At 42.9% G+C, this 17,477-nt stretch overlaps 2 protein-coding genes across 2 annotated transcripts; both read left to right on the plus strand.

The window, feature by feature from the left end:
• Positions 1-1,434: 1,434 nt before the first annotated feature.
• Positions 1,435-9,285, plus strand: LOC136486373 (chaperone protein dnaJ 13-like). The gene is made up of 13 exons (XM_066483252.1): positions 1,435-1,707; positions 3,308-3,594; positions 4,460-4,657; positions 4,745-4,859; positions 5,683-5,769; positions 6,007-6,095; positions 6,196-6,280; positions 6,809-6,862; positions 7,412-7,492; positions 7,626-7,703; positions 8,188-8,427; positions 8,717-8,824; positions 8,914-9,285. Exons 1-13 carry the CDS (start codon positions 1,558-1,560, stop codon positions 8,968-8,970), a joined length of 1,629 nt encoding a protein of 542 aa, XP_066339349.1. The 5' UTR covers positions 1,435-1,557; the 3' UTR covers positions 8,971-9,285.
• A 4,448-nt stretch (positions 9,286-13,733) lies between these two features.
• LOC136458290 (uncharacterized) lies at positions 13,734-14,631 on the plus strand. Its single transcript, XM_066458260.1, is given in 1 exon segment — positions 13,734-14,631. A coding segment is annotated over 1 exon segment (645 nt). The 3' UTR covers positions 14,379-14,631.
• The last annotated feature ends 2,846 nt before the right edge of the window (positions 14,632-17,477 follow it).

A 17,477-nucleotide genomic window follows, 5' to 3' on the forward strand; every position in this document is an offset into this window, starting at 1 on the left:
TTGCAACCATCTCACTAAATGAAGGCCTATCATTAAATAGCACAGGCACGCTTTGCATGTCAAAAAACTCAACATATCCATAACGATCGCTTTCAACCGTGCCTCCATAATATATGGTCACTAGGTTGTCCATCTATTTTAAAAACATAATGAAACACATGTTCTTTAGTCCAAATTAGACGATAGATAGTACCTAACAAGTACTTTCTAACTACAAACTAAGTAATCATGATAATAACTACGTATATATTTATAGTGTACTCACTAAATAACTAGATCATATGTAGTTAACTACAAATATAACTACATATCTAAGTAGCTATCTAACTATATCTATTTACCAATGTATCTATGTTTCTATCTATCTACATATATATCTCACTAAATCAACCAACTAAGTTATCACGGTATAACTAGTAAATAACAAACACCAACTAAATAGGTACATTGCATATTCATATTTTTTACCTTTCCGGGTCGACGGACGATGGGCGTAGGTCAAGGCGAAGATCCGGGCCTGCGGTGGCGCGGCCAACGACAGAGGTGGCGCGCGGCGGTCGCGGGGTGCCCGGCGCTCCGCGCGGCGAGACCGGCTCGACGGGCGCGGGAGGCAGGGCGAGGAGAGGGCGGCGGTGGACGTCGGTAAGGCGGGGCGAGGCCAGCGGTGGAGGGGGCAAGGCGGGGCGAGGCCGAGGCCGCCGGTGGAGACAAAGGTGAGGACGGCGGTGGAGGGCGTGGCGGCTCGGCGCTGCAAGCCAACCAACGGGCAACAGCGCGAGGGCACGGCGGCGCGGTGCGGGCTCGGGCGAGGGAGCGGCGGCGGCGGCGCGGCGCGGCGAGGGCGCGGGCTCGGCCCCCGGAGCAGCAGCGGAGCAGCAGCGGCACGGGCGGGCTCGGCCATGGCGTGGGCGGGCGCGGCGCAGCGCGGGCAAGCACGGCGCGGCGTGGCGCGGTGGCGCGGGCGGGCGCGGCGGTGGAGCGGCGACGGCGCGGGCAGGGGCGGCTAGGGCGAGATGGAGAAGAAGAAAGGTGGGGCGGTAGATATTTAGGGGGCTCGGCGCCAGAGTGACTGGCGCCAAGCTCGCCGCCAAGATCTACGGCGCCGAGCTCGGCGCCAGTCACTCTGGCACCGAGCCCCTGGCAGGCCATTCCCCGTGCCCAGGACCTCGGCGGCAGTGACCATGGCGTCGAGTTCGGCGCCATTTACTCTGGCGCCGAGCAAAAGGTTTATTTCTGGAATTCTTTTCGCCAGAGGTCTATTTAAGAGAAACTTTCGGAAAAAAAAAATCAAATAGTTAAAAATTCGGCACCTTCGGCGGGGGAGGGGGGTCGGCAGGAGGAACCCGTCTCGGCAGCGACGGGTTCCGGGCAAACATCGGCAAGGCTTGCTGCAGAAGTTGAACTGTTGAAGAGCATCATTACAAACAAGGACACTAAAAAAGAGAAAAGAAAAGGAATTCCGCATAAACCCTCCCTTCCGAAAAAAAAATCCCAGTCCCCTCCACCCGCCGCGGCCGCCGAGCGAGCAGCAAGCAGCCGCCGCACGACGGGAGCGGGATGGCGTCGGCGCCGGAGCCGGAGGACGGGCGGGAACTCTACGCGCTGCTCCACCTCTCGCCGGACGCCTCCGGCGAGGAAATCCGCAGGGCGTACCGCCAGTTCGCGCAAATCTACCACCCCGACAAGTACCAGGACATCGCAGGTAGAGCCGCCGCCCCTTCCCATGCGATTTGATTGGCTTCGACAGTTGAACTACTTGGCTTAGGGTTCCCGCGCCGTGCTCGGTTTGGAGCTGGATTGTGGTTCCGGCTCGGTGCGGCAATTACAATCGGCAGTTGCATTCCAGATTTGATCGGTTTGGATGCGTTCAGCTGCTTGTGGGGTTTAACAATAGTTCTGTGTTCCTTTTGAACTGGGGTTAGGTTAGCATTAGGGATGGAAGTTCTAATTACTTTGGGTCATTGGGTCGATCCAAAAACTTGCCCAAATGAACTAGAATGCCATTTCACGTAATTTAATTTGAGGGGAGAAATGAACTAGAATGGCATTTGACCGTAGTTAGTTAGCTGACAAAAAAAAACACCATTAGGTACCCACCTGCATCCTTAGTTAGCATCCACTGGCATTGCAAGCTGCCTGTGCCTGGTTGAAGTTGTGTGTTATTACATGCTTGCAATTCTAGTTATAAATCAAAATGGATTTGTTTTCTCTCTTTTGAGGATACAAAATCAAGGGTAATGGTTTGACAATAATATGTGCCGTGATGTGGTCTTAGTCATGTGCCTATTTGATTGCATCTGAAGATATTGTTAGTAGCATCAGAGTAGTGGTAGAATGTAGACAGAGCAGTGTGTATAAGCGTGCACTTTGGCACTACTTTTATCTTAGTTTGTTTCCAAAATGTTGGCAGGATGAATGAAAATCTTTATTTTGTGCCTAGATTAAATTTTGTCAGTTGGCGGTTCATTGGGGGATTGGAAGATATTGCGAGTTGTGGGTCGTTTATGTTGCTATTCCCTGAGGAGTCCCCTAAGGGTTTAATGGATAGTGTCATGGTTGGTGACTTGGTGTGCTAGACACCATGGGCATATGGTCCTTTTACAAAACAGGAGGGAAAAAAAAACCCTTATCCTTTGCACATCCATTTGGTACGAATACGTTAACATCTATATTGTTTTCTCAGAAACAACCTTTGCTCTTTGATTGAAAGAATGCTAGTTAAATAACGAATTCATTATTAGCTGATCAAAAGGAAACTTTCAGCTTTTCTAGGATATGATTCTATGAATATTATTAAGACTCATCCTTCATTAACATTGGCATATTGTTTATCTGGTAACTTGGCAGATGCCATCAGGTATCTCTAGTGCACTACTTGATTCTCCACACCTCCATTTCAAGTAATAGAAAAATAATATGTACTTCCTACATTCCAAATTATAGGACACTCTACCTTTGGCCTAAGTCAAACTTCTTTAGTTTTGACTAAATTTTTTAGAAAAAATACACTAACATCTAGAATACCAAATAAATGCACTATTGAGACATTTCATTGTGGATTTATAAACTAATTTGAGGTTATAGATGTTGGTGTATTTGTGTATTTTTCTATAGACTTGGTCATACTTAGAAAAGGTTGACTTAGGACAAAGCTAAGGTGACCTATAATTTGGAATGGATGGAAGTACTTGGTTAGATTTCTTGCATGTGTGAAATCTGTATTTTGTTTAAGTAGTCATCTACTGTTTATATTAGTGCATTCTTCTGGACTGACTAGTATCCTTCATTTTCATCTGTGATTGTCTAGATGAAGGAAGTAGCAACTGAAAACTTCCAACGAATACGTGATGCATATGAGATACTATCGGATGAGAACAAAAGACAGATTTATGACATCTATGGTATGGAAGGTTTAAATTCTGGCCTGGAACTTGGTCCCAAGCTAAGTAAACCAGAGGAAATCAAAGAACAGTTGGAACGACTGCGTCGGCGCAAGGAGGAAGAAAAAAATTTCACGCATGCTCTACCCATTGGCTCAATCATTGCTAATTTCTCAGTGCCACATTATTTAAATGGTGGGGGCATCATGAGAGGGTACATAGTGTTTTCCATTTTAGTATATCTATACGCCTATAGTCTTTTCGTCCAGTCACATCACTGGGAAGCTGCTCAGAATTACGATAATATGGAAACTATTCTCGTGTGTAATCCTTGGTTATAATATGCTGCAAATTGCCTAGTAATTTATTTACTCGACCTGAAATGCCAATTGTTATTTTGATGGCGAAATTAGCAAATTGCTTAGTAATTTATTACTTGACCTGAAATATCAATTGCAATTTTGATGGTGAAATCATTGCGTGCTATTTTGCATTCTTCAGCATTTGTTTTTCTATGATGGACTATATTTAATTTACATACATTTTCCATACTGGCACATAGAAGTTTTATTTTTAAATGGTTAGCAGCTGTTTCCTAGTGAAATCATTGCGTGCTATTTTGCATTCTTCAGCATTTGTTTTTCTATGATGGACTATATTTAATTTACATACATTTTCCATACTGGCACATAGAAGTTTTATTTTTAAATGGTTAGCAGTGTTTCCTAGTTTATGTGCATAACTACCGCTTGCACTCCTTTTGACTGCCATTCCTTTTGCATTCCTATTTGCCATACCAAAATATAAGTTAGAGTACAAGCAGGGTTTAGAAAACCTTGTCAGGAAATTGACCACTGAGAGATGGGAATCAGCTATGGCTGCATACAGCTTACCTTTAACGTTTTTCTCTCTCTCATTTTTCACTTATGCAGTGTTCAACATATTTTTAACTTATGATGGCACTTCAACAATTTGTTTAGAACCTCTGACGTATCCTGTCCTTCAGTTACTTCTTTAGATTTTGTATGACTAATTATAGACAGTACGGTGATTTAGTCATTTGATTTTGAAATGGCTAGAATGGCGATGTCTAGTGAAGTTGAGTTGCCAGTGTCCAAGCAAAATACTGTCGTTGTTGGTGGGAATTTGGCTGTAAATGGCGCAGCTGGATCTGGAGCAGCAAGCACTGTGCTGCGACACCAGTTGTCTCCTGTTTCCTCTATCGAGTTTATGGCCACAGCTGGACTACGTTCTGTTATTGGCACGCAGATGTCTCGGTGAGAACGCCATCCCATAATTTATTTCATCTGTTGCTAATTCCGTGCATGTTGCAAATTGTAATTTGTCAAAATTGTGTACTTCAGTCAAATTTCACCACATTCTACAGCAACTTCTGGACTTGCTGTTTCTTTGAGAGATGGGTCTATCAACTTGTCAAATGCCTGGACTCGCCAATTATCTGACAATGCTGTTGGAAATGTATGACCCCTAAGCTCAAATGCTCTCTTCATCTGCACATGTGAAACTAACTCAGCATTTAACTCTTCAATATAATGATGTACATGATGGTCCTCTGTGATTTGAATAATAGATGTATACATGACTATGTGAACAATTATATTTAGTCTAAACATAGTGTTTTAGTTGAGACACAAAGCTTACAGTTAACAGGATTGCTGGAGCTAAGCAAACTTTTAGACAGAATGAATTCTGGCCATATTAATTTTTGGGAATATTTTCACCTGTACCATCACCTGAGGTGCACTTTCCTCTATACTATCAACTTGTTTCAATGACACATGTGGGACTAGACCCCACATGTCATTCACTAGTTTGGTGGCTATAAATAAGAAGTACCCCCTCAAATGGAGGTATGGATGAAATTCCCCTTAATTTAGATTCATGCCTAGTGTGAACATCAACTGTTAATTTTACAGTGGTTCCAGAAAAAAACTGCTAATTTTACAGTTACATCGTTAATGTGTAAGTTTAGGCCTCTTATGGCCCTGTATCTTGGGTCCATGTAAAGAATTAGTTGTCAATCCTGGATAAGTTACAGCAATAACTTCTGAGAATTTTTCAAATGCTATAGATGTTCAAGATGTGTCTTCCTTTAGTTTTTCTTGATCTCTAGTAAGGCATTTTAGCATAGTTTTCTCTTACCTGCTATCTTTTTACTTACAGCTGCACTATTAAGTGTAGGATGATAGTTCATCTACTGCATATATATTTTTTTTGTGCAGGTAAAGCTGATGTTCTTTACCACTTGTGTCTGTTGTTTTCTCTTTTCACCAACTTCCAGATACAGCTTGTCCTTGGTGATGAATCAAGTATTTCTGTTGGATGGCAAAAGAAGGATGAAAAAAGTACTGCAACTGGAGAAGTAAAGGTAGTCTCACTTAGAAGCCAACCCAGGCATTAATGAAACAGTTGGAGCTCTGCCAAACAGGGCCATAGTGTCCACACATTTGAATTGATTTTGTGTACTTCGGTTGTAAATCTGCAATGCCTTCTTCCTTCAACAGCTACCTGTTTTTATATATTTTCTCCTCTTATGTCAGGCCAACATTGATGCTTCTCGTTTGGTGGTGTTCAATTATTAATTACTTTTTCTTTTTCTCCTCAGTTTGGAACTAATTTTTTTGGTGCATCTGCTCATTACACGCATCGCTTCTCCTCCAAATCTCATGCACGCATCGCTGGTAGAGTTGGAAGGTAGCTAAAGTTTTGAAATCCCTTGTTTCTGGCTGTATAACATGCATTCTTTTATGAGTTTGTAACCTTCTGTTACAATTTTTTGACTGCTCTATTGCAGCACGGCCCTTGATTTTGAAATTGGAGGAGGGAGGCGAATATCAGAATTTAGTACTGTAAGGATGATGTATAACATAGGAATTCAGGTGATTGCTTGTTTCTAAGGTCCCTTGTCCTATGTGTTCTCAATTAGTCACTTTGCTTCTTGAACTTGCCCTATGTAGACTGCTGGTGCAGACTGCATTAATGCTATTTTCTAAGAGTCTTGACCTTGTCAGTTCAGTTAGACAGATGGCGTTCTATAAGAGATCTTACCATGCTGTTTTTAGTTTTAGGTGCAATTATGATGTGGCCAATGCAGTTTTTTTTTCTCATCTTCTGTTGTCATGATATTTAGCTATTGATGTGCCTGAGCCGTGACTAGGGGCTCTTGGTGAGTTTCAACTCTAGCCTACCCCAACTTGTTTGGGACTGACAGGCTTTGTTGTTGTTGTTGTCTGTTGTCATGATATTGATCATCTTAACCACTTGTCTTCTCATATGATATTTTTGTAGAAAACTTCTACTGTATTGCTTAACATATTTCACCACAACTGATCTTTCCTTGTAGTTTTGACATCTTGTCATATTCTTCCAACCATTTTGTGCTCTGAATTCCTTCGTGTCTGATGTAGGGCGTCTCTTGGAGGTTTGAGTTACATCGTGCTGGGCAAAAGTTAATTATCCCAGTAAGTGGAGCTGTTCCCCCTTGGAGTCTCTTCTGGGTTTCATATGTTTTGTTTATCTGATACTCCCTCCGTCCCAAAATATTTAGACGTCTAGGTGGTGGGTAGATTTGTGCAGCTGTAACATTACATTCCTACCCCTATAAAAGGAAGGAACGTTGATTGACTGGTTTGTAAGAGAGGTGGACAGAAGCTTCTGGACTCGCTGACAGAGGGATAAGGCCCTTGCTTTTTTTTCTTTGAAAGGGAAATTGTTTTTTTACCGGCAAGAGCAGTACTGCTACACGTTGCCCCACACCCTGGATATGGCTATATCACCTCCTATGTTAGCTTTTATATTGGGACAAATTTGAATCACAAAGATGCAAATATTTTGGGGGCAGAGGGAGTAGTGTATAATTATGGCACCAAGATCAAAGCTTATTCAACACGATTTTATTTGCTTTCAGTATTGAACTATCGATCCCTACCAACACATGGAGGTTTTGTTAACATGTTTTTCCCACTGTCATTCTCTGTTCAAGTTCCACTGAGTGCTGCTTAATTCTGCAGGTCTTGCTTTCGACTGATTTAAATGCATTATTTGTTACCAGTGCATTTGCTATTCCTTCAACACTGTATTTTCTACTTCAGGTTCTATTCCTGACCTAGTTCTGTTCTTGATATCTTACAGCTCTACTTATGTTGTACTCTTGCTATCTTACTTTCTCCACCTTAACTGCATCTGTTAACTAAAGCCTTGCTGTGGCTTCTTATTGTTTAACAGACATATGTTGTAAAGCCTTACTACCTTAAGCGAGAAAAGCAGAAAACACTACAAAAGATGGAAGGCTTATCTACGCAGGTATCGTGAGGTTATTGTGTGTATTCACATTTCTAAATGGAGGTGGAACTCATTCTACTTTCCTGTTTGAAACTGAACCATTCTAGATGAGGCAGTGCATTCTTAAATTTGGTGGAATGACTCCATTCCTCACACTAGTACTAATTATTAGCTTATGATGAATGAGGCGATGATGAATCAATCCATTCCATTCCACAAACCAAAGGAAAAAAAAAGGAGTAAGAAGACGATGGACTACGTACTAACCCATTCCTTAAACCAAACACCCTATTAATGTATAGTTTTGTTTTGGAACAATCACCCAAATTTGGTTGCCACATACTAGTCTAAATGGTATACAAGCATTTCACCTTTTTAATCAAATCGTGATTTTTCTTTCTTGCAGTATGTAGCTTTGCAATATTTCCCTAACTGCTTTTCCATGTTCAAGTGATTTTTTTTAAAACAATTGGCAAGTAATTGAAGATACCATTTTCCTGTATAGCTAACTGAAGCCAGGAAGGCAGCTGAAAAAGCTCAAAAATTACTGGAACCTGTCTCCAATCGTAAGAAGAATAGACAGCTAGAGAACAATGGATTGGTGATAATAAAGGCTTTGTATGGCAGTCGCAAAAAAATCAAAGAGAGCAGTGAATTGAATGAGATACATAATGACATGGCTTCACAAGTATTTGATGTGACCATCCCACTGAACTTCCTCGTTACTGAGGCAGGCCAGCTCAAGGTACATTCGAGTTACATTGGTGACAAGTGTTTTTATCCAAGATATGAACCTAGTATTCAAGTTCTGCCATATTCATAGTTGATTTCTGTATGCTATCTGTGCTATTTTTACTGGTAGGTTCCATTGGAAGACCAATGTAGTAGGGGCATTTGCAATTTTGCCACTGGTGAATTTTATATATGCTTGACTTGATTCCACTTTTACTAGCTTCTGTTTCACGTTTCTGCAAGGTAGCAAATAGTTGTCTGGTTATTATTCTACACTGAATTTTCTTGTCTGTTACCTGCAGCTTCATGACGGGATAAAGAAGTCTGGAATAATGGGTTTCTACGATCCTTGTCCTGGAGACCCGAAGCTGTTACTTGTCGAGTACACGTTTCATGGTCGTAAATACAAGGTAGATAATGCTGTAACATCTCCATACGTACTGTCATGTCGCAATTTTTTTTATGAACAATTCTTTTTGACAGCTTGTTTTGTTAACAGGTCATGGTGGATGACTATGAGGCGCTGTTGATACCACAAGATATCCATCAATTTTGAACTGTTCCTGATGTAAAGCCGCATCAAAACGATTTTGGGTCACCTTAGCTGATAGTTCTCTTCTCTTATTTTGTTCTTTGTGTTGATGAGCTCTCTCTGTTTTCGGTTATTCCTTAATGCGCCCTGTATGTTGTATACGCATGTGGATTTGCGCCACCCCGAGGGCATGCACACCCACACCAGCTAAGGGCCTGTTTAGTTTTCAAAAAAATTTGTATAGTACCCATCACATGGAATGTTGCGGCACATGCATGGAGTACTAAATGTAGACGAAAAAAAAAACTAATTGTACAGTTGGGTGAGAAATCGCGAGACGAAACTTTTAAACCTAATTAGTCCATAATTAGACACTAATTGCTAAATACAAACGAAAATGCTACAGTAGCCAAAACCTAAAAAAAGTTGCATCTAAACGCGCCAAAATCGGAATGTCATATCGGGTGTCACATAAGATCGGATAGTAATAATAAGGCAAATTACTAGAAGTCATCGGTAATCCGTGAGATGAATTTATTAAGTCTAATTAATTTGTCATTAGCGTATGTTTACCGTAGCACCACATTGTTAAATCATGGACTAATTAGGCTAAAAAAATTGTCTCGCAAAGTAGTTGTAATTTGTGCAATTAGTTAATTTTTTAGTCTATATTTAATAATCTATGTATAGGGATTAAACTTTAGGCAGAGAAACTAAACATGCCCTAAGTCATGTGCTTTTGAACATGGCGAAAGTGCCTGGGCAGACAGCTCCCCAGGATTTCCAGGGCTGGCCGATGGATGGACCTGCCTAGGCGAGCGGCCCAAGGCCACGCTGCCAAGGAAGGCCCAGGCAATTTTGCCATCAGTTTCTCTGCATACAGCACAGCGTGGGGTCGGTGCTTGATTCTCCGACCAGCGTCTTCGTGCCCATTCATCAGTACGTACGTAGTAGTAGTTCATTTTTTTTATTACATGACGAAACACAAAGCAACCGCCGAGTCGTCTAGGAAGGCCGGCAGCTCCTGGCCTCTCGCTCTGCCCGTTGCGGGTCACCAACCTTGCCAACGGTGTGAACATGCAGCTGCCGGCTCAGGCGATCCTATACCTGACGCGCCTGTGCAGCTGTGCTGCCGCCTGCCGGAGCCGTGCCCCTGCTTGGTTCCTGTCTCGCCACGAGAGGTCGGGAACCCTGAGCCCTGAGGTATCTGTGCTCCGCCCCCTTCGTCGTATAAGGGCACCCGCAATTGCTGACTCATAAACTTACTCTTAGCATTTTTTTATATTTTAATAGAAGAGAGAGAAAAGCTAGCTCTTGATAAGAGCTAGGTTCATACACACATTCTAAGATCACGTGAGAGTGTCATGTGGGCTTAATCATACTATGAGCTATTGTTAAAAGCTAACACTATTAGAGATGTTAGCTTAAAGCTAATAATTAACTTATACCATTGTGGGTGCCCTGACGGACATGCTGCTGCTGCAGAGACAGCCAAGGACGTGATGAAGCCTGCATCTCCCTAGCATCCATGTCCATGTCCATAGCAGCTGTGACATTTAACCGCCAGTAAGGTTTCTTTAGTGAAGAAGATGCCTTTCTGGCATGGGCAGACCCAAGCTTAGTCCCGGTAGTCCTAGGTTTGCCCAAGTCTAAATTTAACAAGTTCAACATTATTAAGTACTTCAATCTTCAGACTCTCTCCTCTTGGCTGGTGCTCGCTTGGCTGTCACCCACCAAGCAGCTTAATAACGAAGGCAACAAAAGCTGGTGAATTTTAGTGGTGGCAGCGAGTGATATAGCTCAATAGTTTTATCCTCCGTTAAAGTGGCATGAAAAGGTGTCTTTAATTTAACCTTGTTAATTTGGCCAATTCCGCATCGCATCGGAACATTGGATCCGGATCCAAAGAGATCCTATGCAGCTTGGTGGGTGACACTGCAACGCTTGTATGATTCGCACTGTTAGTTTGGCTTATAATCCGTATTTTTTTGGCCAACGAATAATATTTTTCTCTCACAATAAGGCCCTATTTGATTCCAACCTCCTAAAACTTTAGTTCCTAAAAGTTTTAGGCAGCCTTCTAAAACCTCATAAAAGAGTGTTTGGTTGCACCTCCTAAAACTGGCTAAAAACGATAAATGTTGTTGAACAAAGACACTTTTATCCTTCTTTAGGAGAGAGAGAAAGGGAGGGGGCAATAAATGAGGGGTAGTGGGGGTCCAGAAAGGACTTTAGGAGGTTTTAGGAGGGGGGAGCTCCTAAAGAAAAATCAGCCTCCTAAAACTTTTAGGAGGTTTTAGGAGGGGGTGTTTGGTTCTTCAGACAGATTCTATCCAGATTTTAGCTTCTAAAACTTTGAGGAGGGGTAACCAAACAGGACCTAAATCAGCCAACCGTACTTTCAGTCAAGCGAACATGACAAATTATCATTACTAATTATTGCTACATGAGTTCCAGACTAGGGCAGACCCATGTAGCCACAAGTTCAATCACGAAGACGTGAAAACGTTGCAGCTGGCCGAGCAGGGGTTCTTTTAAAATCGTATGGTCCATATCCGTACGGCCGGAGCAAAGTAGGCGCTGCATCAAACGCTACAAAAACTTGTGCCCAACCACATGAAAATGGAAGCAATGATGATGCATGGCAGACCCCCCCCGGCTCCCAGAGTATCTGCTAGTACTACAAGTGGAGTGGGAGACTGGGAGGGGAAAAACAATCTCCACTACTATGCCAGTTAGCGCAAAAACTCCTCCCGGGTGAACCTTCACCGCATGGATCGCTCCTCCACTGCTACTGCAAGTTTTGATTTCGCGTTGGCATGGACCACCGGATCAAGAATTTCTCCTCGGGATGTTTTTTTTTTTTTAAAAAACACGAGGAGTCTCCCGGATACTCGTAAGAAAGGAGGTGGGCGCCGGGTTCGAGCCCGGGTGGCGTCGCTCTCACCTGGAGCGCTCGACCAAACGAGCTAGCGCTCGTTCCCCTCCTCGGGATGCTTACTCTGCAGGAACGAGAAAGATTTCCTAAACCTTGTGACATCCCGTATTGCTCTCGTTCTGCGCTCTACACTCTGCACTACTATATAGATCTCACGATGGCATGGACTAAAATCTAATAAAGTGGGAGGAGCAAAAAGGTGTGTCCCATGTCCTGCGCACGATTTTTTTTTAACAAACTAAGCAAGGTGTTCTACCGTTTTATTTTAGAATTATTCCCTAAATTTCAAGTCCCTAAACGTTCACAGTTCATAGATGAAATTGACATTGTAAAGTTTGAGAATTAAAATGGTCACTTTAATAGTTCTAGGACGAAACTAAACCTAAAATAAAAGTTAATGACGAAAACAACCATTTTAAGGCCCCGTTCGCTTGTCTTAAAAATGGCTCGTTCGGCTTCTTTTTTCAGCCGGAACAGTATTTTTCTCTCACAACAATTCAGCCAAAACAGTATTTTTTAGCTAGTTTCAGCCAAGTTTCAGATCAGCGAACATGACCTAAGAGTTTTAGAATGAAATTGAATATCAGAGGATAGTTGAAGGACCAAGATGACTATTTTGTCACTTTCTTTTGTAGGACCTCATCAAGAAAAGAACTCCATGGAAAATGTAACCGCCAAAACACTGCAAACCGTTTTTTTTTCTTACTATTATATACCCACGCTCACGTGGTGCTACTGCCTAGCATAATAGGTTTAATCCAGCACAACACGACCACTCGAAGTAAAGTGGCTGGAAAAGGATCCCTGGGAAGTGAAGATCCGGTGCAGTTTTTTGGTGTGCACATGATCTTTTCTGTTGCAATGTAGGAGTACTCCATAATTACTTCCATAAGCTAGTAGCACGGAACTCTGTACTCTGTAGCCACAAATTCATGAAACCGAAAAAATTTGGGCTGATTCAATAGTGTTTTGAGAGAGAGAATAAGCTGAAACACGCTGATTTAATGATGTTCTATGAGAGAGAATAAGCTAAAACAGGCTGGAATGTGACCAGCCGAACACCAAGGACTCAGGAGAGAACTCGCCGGCTACGCCAGACAGGGTAGCTCTTTCAAAACGCGTGTTCGGACTGGGGCTGGGACTCCGCGAGGGAGTGGACGACAGGACGAGCGAGTGGTTTGTTTGGGTTTTGGTGCTCGTGAGTCGTGATCCAGCTAGGCCACAGACCACAGCAGGGCGTCCTGCACGCAGCAGCCGCTTTGACGTCGACAACGGTCAAATGCAGGCGCCAGGCGGCCAGCTGATCCGCCAAACACTTGTTGGGATTTGGGAACAGTGCCGCACTGCAGCAGCGCCCCGGTGTTCCTGGAGGCTGGAGTGGTAGGCTGGTAGCCGACCTCTTGTGTTTGGTGCAGCGGTGCAGCCTGGAAGTTGCAAACATTCTCCCGGCGGCCAAAATGAAACTGGACTTAGACGACGACTAAAAAATTGGTTTCTTTTTCTTTTATCCGTAATTCAAACTGTTTATGTCATGTGTCACTCCAAATCTCCTGTCAGAATTCACAGTTGGGATATCATACAGTGGACTAATCACATCGCACGCCCAAGATCTGCTCGCCTTTACTGCTGCAACAATCATCGCTACTGGAGCAAAGCTCATCGCGGCTCCTCCTACCTAGCAATCCACACAACGTAGCAATAGCATTGCTTCCTCCTGCAACACACACAACCACTCCTCCTGCAACACACACAACCACTCGGCAGCACAGCTGCAAATGGATCACACAGCCGGGAGCGCTACCCGTGACAGCCGCCCCGCATCCCACCCTCCCCGAGACAATCTCCCCCGATGCCGACCTCCTCCCGCCCAACCGCCCAACCAATCCAACGACAAGCAAGCAGGGCAGCGCGCGTTGCACTTGCATTGCCATCGCATCGCAGCAGAATCCCGTCAACACCCAGCTCACACCATCTCCCTATGCATCAGATTCTCATGTGCCAGCCGGACACACACGAGACCTTGGTCCCCTAGCTTCCATCTCATTCCGCCAGCTGACTGCCAATATATATACCAACCCCACGCTGTTCTCGTCTCGCACACAAAACCCTGGAGCTCCTTGGCATTGCCACCTTCGCAACTGTGCCAATGGCGAGCCGCTGCAGCTCCTTGTCATTGCCATGGCTGCTCTTCCTGGTGCTGGTCCTTGGCGACGCTGCGGCTGCGATGGCGATGCCCAGGCCGCTGCTGGGCATCGCCGAGCCGCCGACCGCCGCCGCGCCAGGCACGGCAGCGGGGCCCGCCGGCGCGTCGCGGCCCGGGGGAGGCGGGAGGCCTGACCGGTCGGTGGCAGGCGCGGAGGTGATCCTCGCTGGGTTCGCTGCCGCGGTGATGGTCATCATCTTCTGCTATATCAGAGTCACCAGGAAAAACAGCAGCAGCAGCAGCGGTGTGGGAGTGGGATTGGGATCAGGAGGGAAGCAGCAGGGCTTGTGAGGATTGTTCTGAGCTTCTAATGGGCGGATAGGTCTTCATAGGATCTTCTTTCTTTCAGTTCAGAGTTCAGACTTAGAGGCTTGTAAAGGAAATGGGATGAGAAGACGATAGAGAATTAGAGATAGCATATCAGATAGCAGCTGTTTCAGGTTCGTCAGATCAGTCCATCCATGAGGAGACTGATCTGTGGTGTGTATATGCAGGGTATTTGTTTGATGAAATCAGGTGACGAGTAGGAGAAAAATGTCCTCTAATGAAAGAGCTTGTTCGCTTGTTGATTTCGGCTAGAGCTTTATCAGACAACAACCAACCAACACTGGCCGGACTTATCAACCCAGAAACCAACCATCGAACAGGCCGAAAAGCTGATGCCACGGCACATGTTCACGAAAAAAGAAGAGAAAAATAAAAGGTCAAAAGAAGCATCAGGTTTGTTGAACTGCTTTTAGTCTCGAAACAATCCTCACTCCTTACTGCTCTAGCGCAATCTGCCTGTATGATTTCTGACTGCTGTAGTATCCGGTACTCCCTCCGCGTCCCACAATCCTAACACAATGGCATGTTTTAGTATCTTATAAGTTTGACTAATTATAAATAAAAATACTAATATTTATAATATCGAATAAATATCATTAGATTAATTACAAAATATATTTTCATAATAAATTGATTTGGAGTCATAAATATGAATATTATTCACTAGAAACTTGATCAAATGTGAGTCATTTTAATTGGCACCCAGCTCATACTTGCATTCATTTTGGGGATATCCACAATTCCATTTGCACACGCCGGCGATACCATTTGCAGTTTGTAAACTCGTGTATGTATTTTGTAGGGATAAGATCCGATCCAGCTCACGGGCGTATTCATGAGATTTATTTATCTTGTAGTGCGTAGCAGATCTTATCCAGCTCGCAATACCCACGTATCCCTTTTAGGCCTAGGTCCATCGGAGTCCACATCATATCAAAGACTTGGACCTAACTCAACCCAAAAACTAGTCTAATAGGTGAGAGCTGTCCCGCCTTATATATTGTGCGTTGTGCTCTACTGTCATCAATTTCTGATGTGGGACTAAACTTAGAGAGTTAGAGCGCACGGTTAGATCTACATCCAATCGAATCCTAACCTAAGAGTGCGAAGCATAGCCCCATACAGAAGAAAATATGCAAATGAGAACGATAACAAGACATGGTGTTTTTTAACGAATAACACCGTATAAAAGAAAATATGCAATCGAGAACAGCAACAAGACACAATGTTTTCTTAATGAGGTTCCACTCCAATCCTATCCTAGCCCCAAATACAACTCAAGTCCAACTATAATCAAACCGTACACTCGATAATGTATCTATAGATGTCTTAGACTGAGATCTAGATGAAACTTGCATAAGCAAGTAGATACATGTATGAATGAAATGTATCAGCGTATTAAAACTGAGATTGATGATCAAATAATACATATCTTCGTACAATATTTTATAGCTTTTAATAAGTCTAAAATCATCAAAATATGAGAGCCAAAAGTATATCAAAAATACGAAATGCTACTATGCTGAAATATGCAAGTAACAAACTGTCTGTTCCTCACAAAAACGAACCTTCTTATTGATTCAAGGTACCTACATGTGGAAGAGCAGTTAGGCATATTACTTTATGTCATATAAAAAAATGCAAGCAATCAAACATTGCAATATTAATTTCAGCATATAGTGGAGAAATAATCAGCCGTCACTTCAGATCAGTGCTCAAATAACGAACTTACACAACTCACATGCAACTATATGCAGTTACCTTCTCTACAGCAGCATGCATAGGATCTTAATTAAGACAACCTAAATTTGCTCCATATACTTCAAGGTAGTCTATTTTTTTATTGTGGTATATCAAGGCAAATGCCACGTACGAGAAGCGACGGTCGCACCGAGAAAGACAAGAGTAGGAAGAGTCGAGAGGAGGAAGATGTAACACCCGATCTACTTTTAAAATATTAAGATACAATATTTGCAGCATACGTCTAAAGACAGATGAAACATTTGAAACATACATCTAAAATACTTACAAAAACACCTGAAAAACGCTTGAAAATCACTGTAAAACATATGCAACGTCTAGATAAAACACTTACAACATATATGTGAAACATACACAATATTCAAATAAATATACTTACAACATACGTCTGAAAAATAAAAAAAATTACGAATAAAAACTTACAACATACATATACCACCGTTAAAACATATGCAACCTCTCACTCTAACACTTAGAGCAGCTCCAGTGTAGTATAAAACCGAACCATGGGGAGAGAGAAAAGAGAGTAAAAATCGATTTCACACTGGAGCAACCGAACCATGCCAAAAGATCGTTTGGTTCGACACTCAAACTTGGTTCGAACACAGGGAATAAAATATTGTATCGGCCGCTGAGATATGACGCATTGATTGAAGGATATGAGATAAAAGTTGGAGTGAGAAATTTAACAGCCGATGCTCACCCGCGTCTTGTTCGTTTCTCTTATAATCTATATTTTTTAGCTTATTTTTTTTTCGATCAAAACATTATTTTTCTCTCATAACAAATCAGTCGAAACAATATTTTTGCTGATTTTTCAGCGAAGCGAACATGACCAACTATAGGGACTGAACCGTTCTCAGAACCGTTTTTTGCAACTTGTTCGCTTCTCTTATAATCTGTACTTTTTAGCTTGTTTTTTTTCGATCGAAACAATATTTTTCTCTCACAACAAATCAGCCGAAATAGTATTCCTGCTGGTTTTTTCAGCGAAGCGAACAGCACCAACTATAGGGACCGAACCGTTCTCAGAACCGTTTTTTGCAGGCCCCACCTGTCAGGTTTGGTTCGAACCAAATACGGGAGGTGATACCTCCGAAACATCTGAAGAAACAGTAAATATGTGCCTGTAATATTCGTTTTTCACCTTTCTTCTTTCTTTTACAATGTAGCGCAAAGCGAGGGATAGGCGAGCGAAGGGTGCGGCGAGCTTTGCCCAAATAAAATAGGAGACGTCTTAAAAAAATTGTTTTTGTACCAGTGGAATCTAACATCATTTTTATTCGGTTTTTCTTCTTCTCA

Source organism: Miscanthus floridulus, chromosome 1 (assembly GCF_019320115.1).
Source record: "Miscanthus floridulus cultivar M001 chromosome 1, ASM1932011v1, whole genome shotgun sequence".
NCBI classification, from domain to species: Eukaryota; Viridiplantae; Streptophyta; class Magnoliopsida; order Poales; family Poaceae; genus Miscanthus; species Miscanthus floridulus.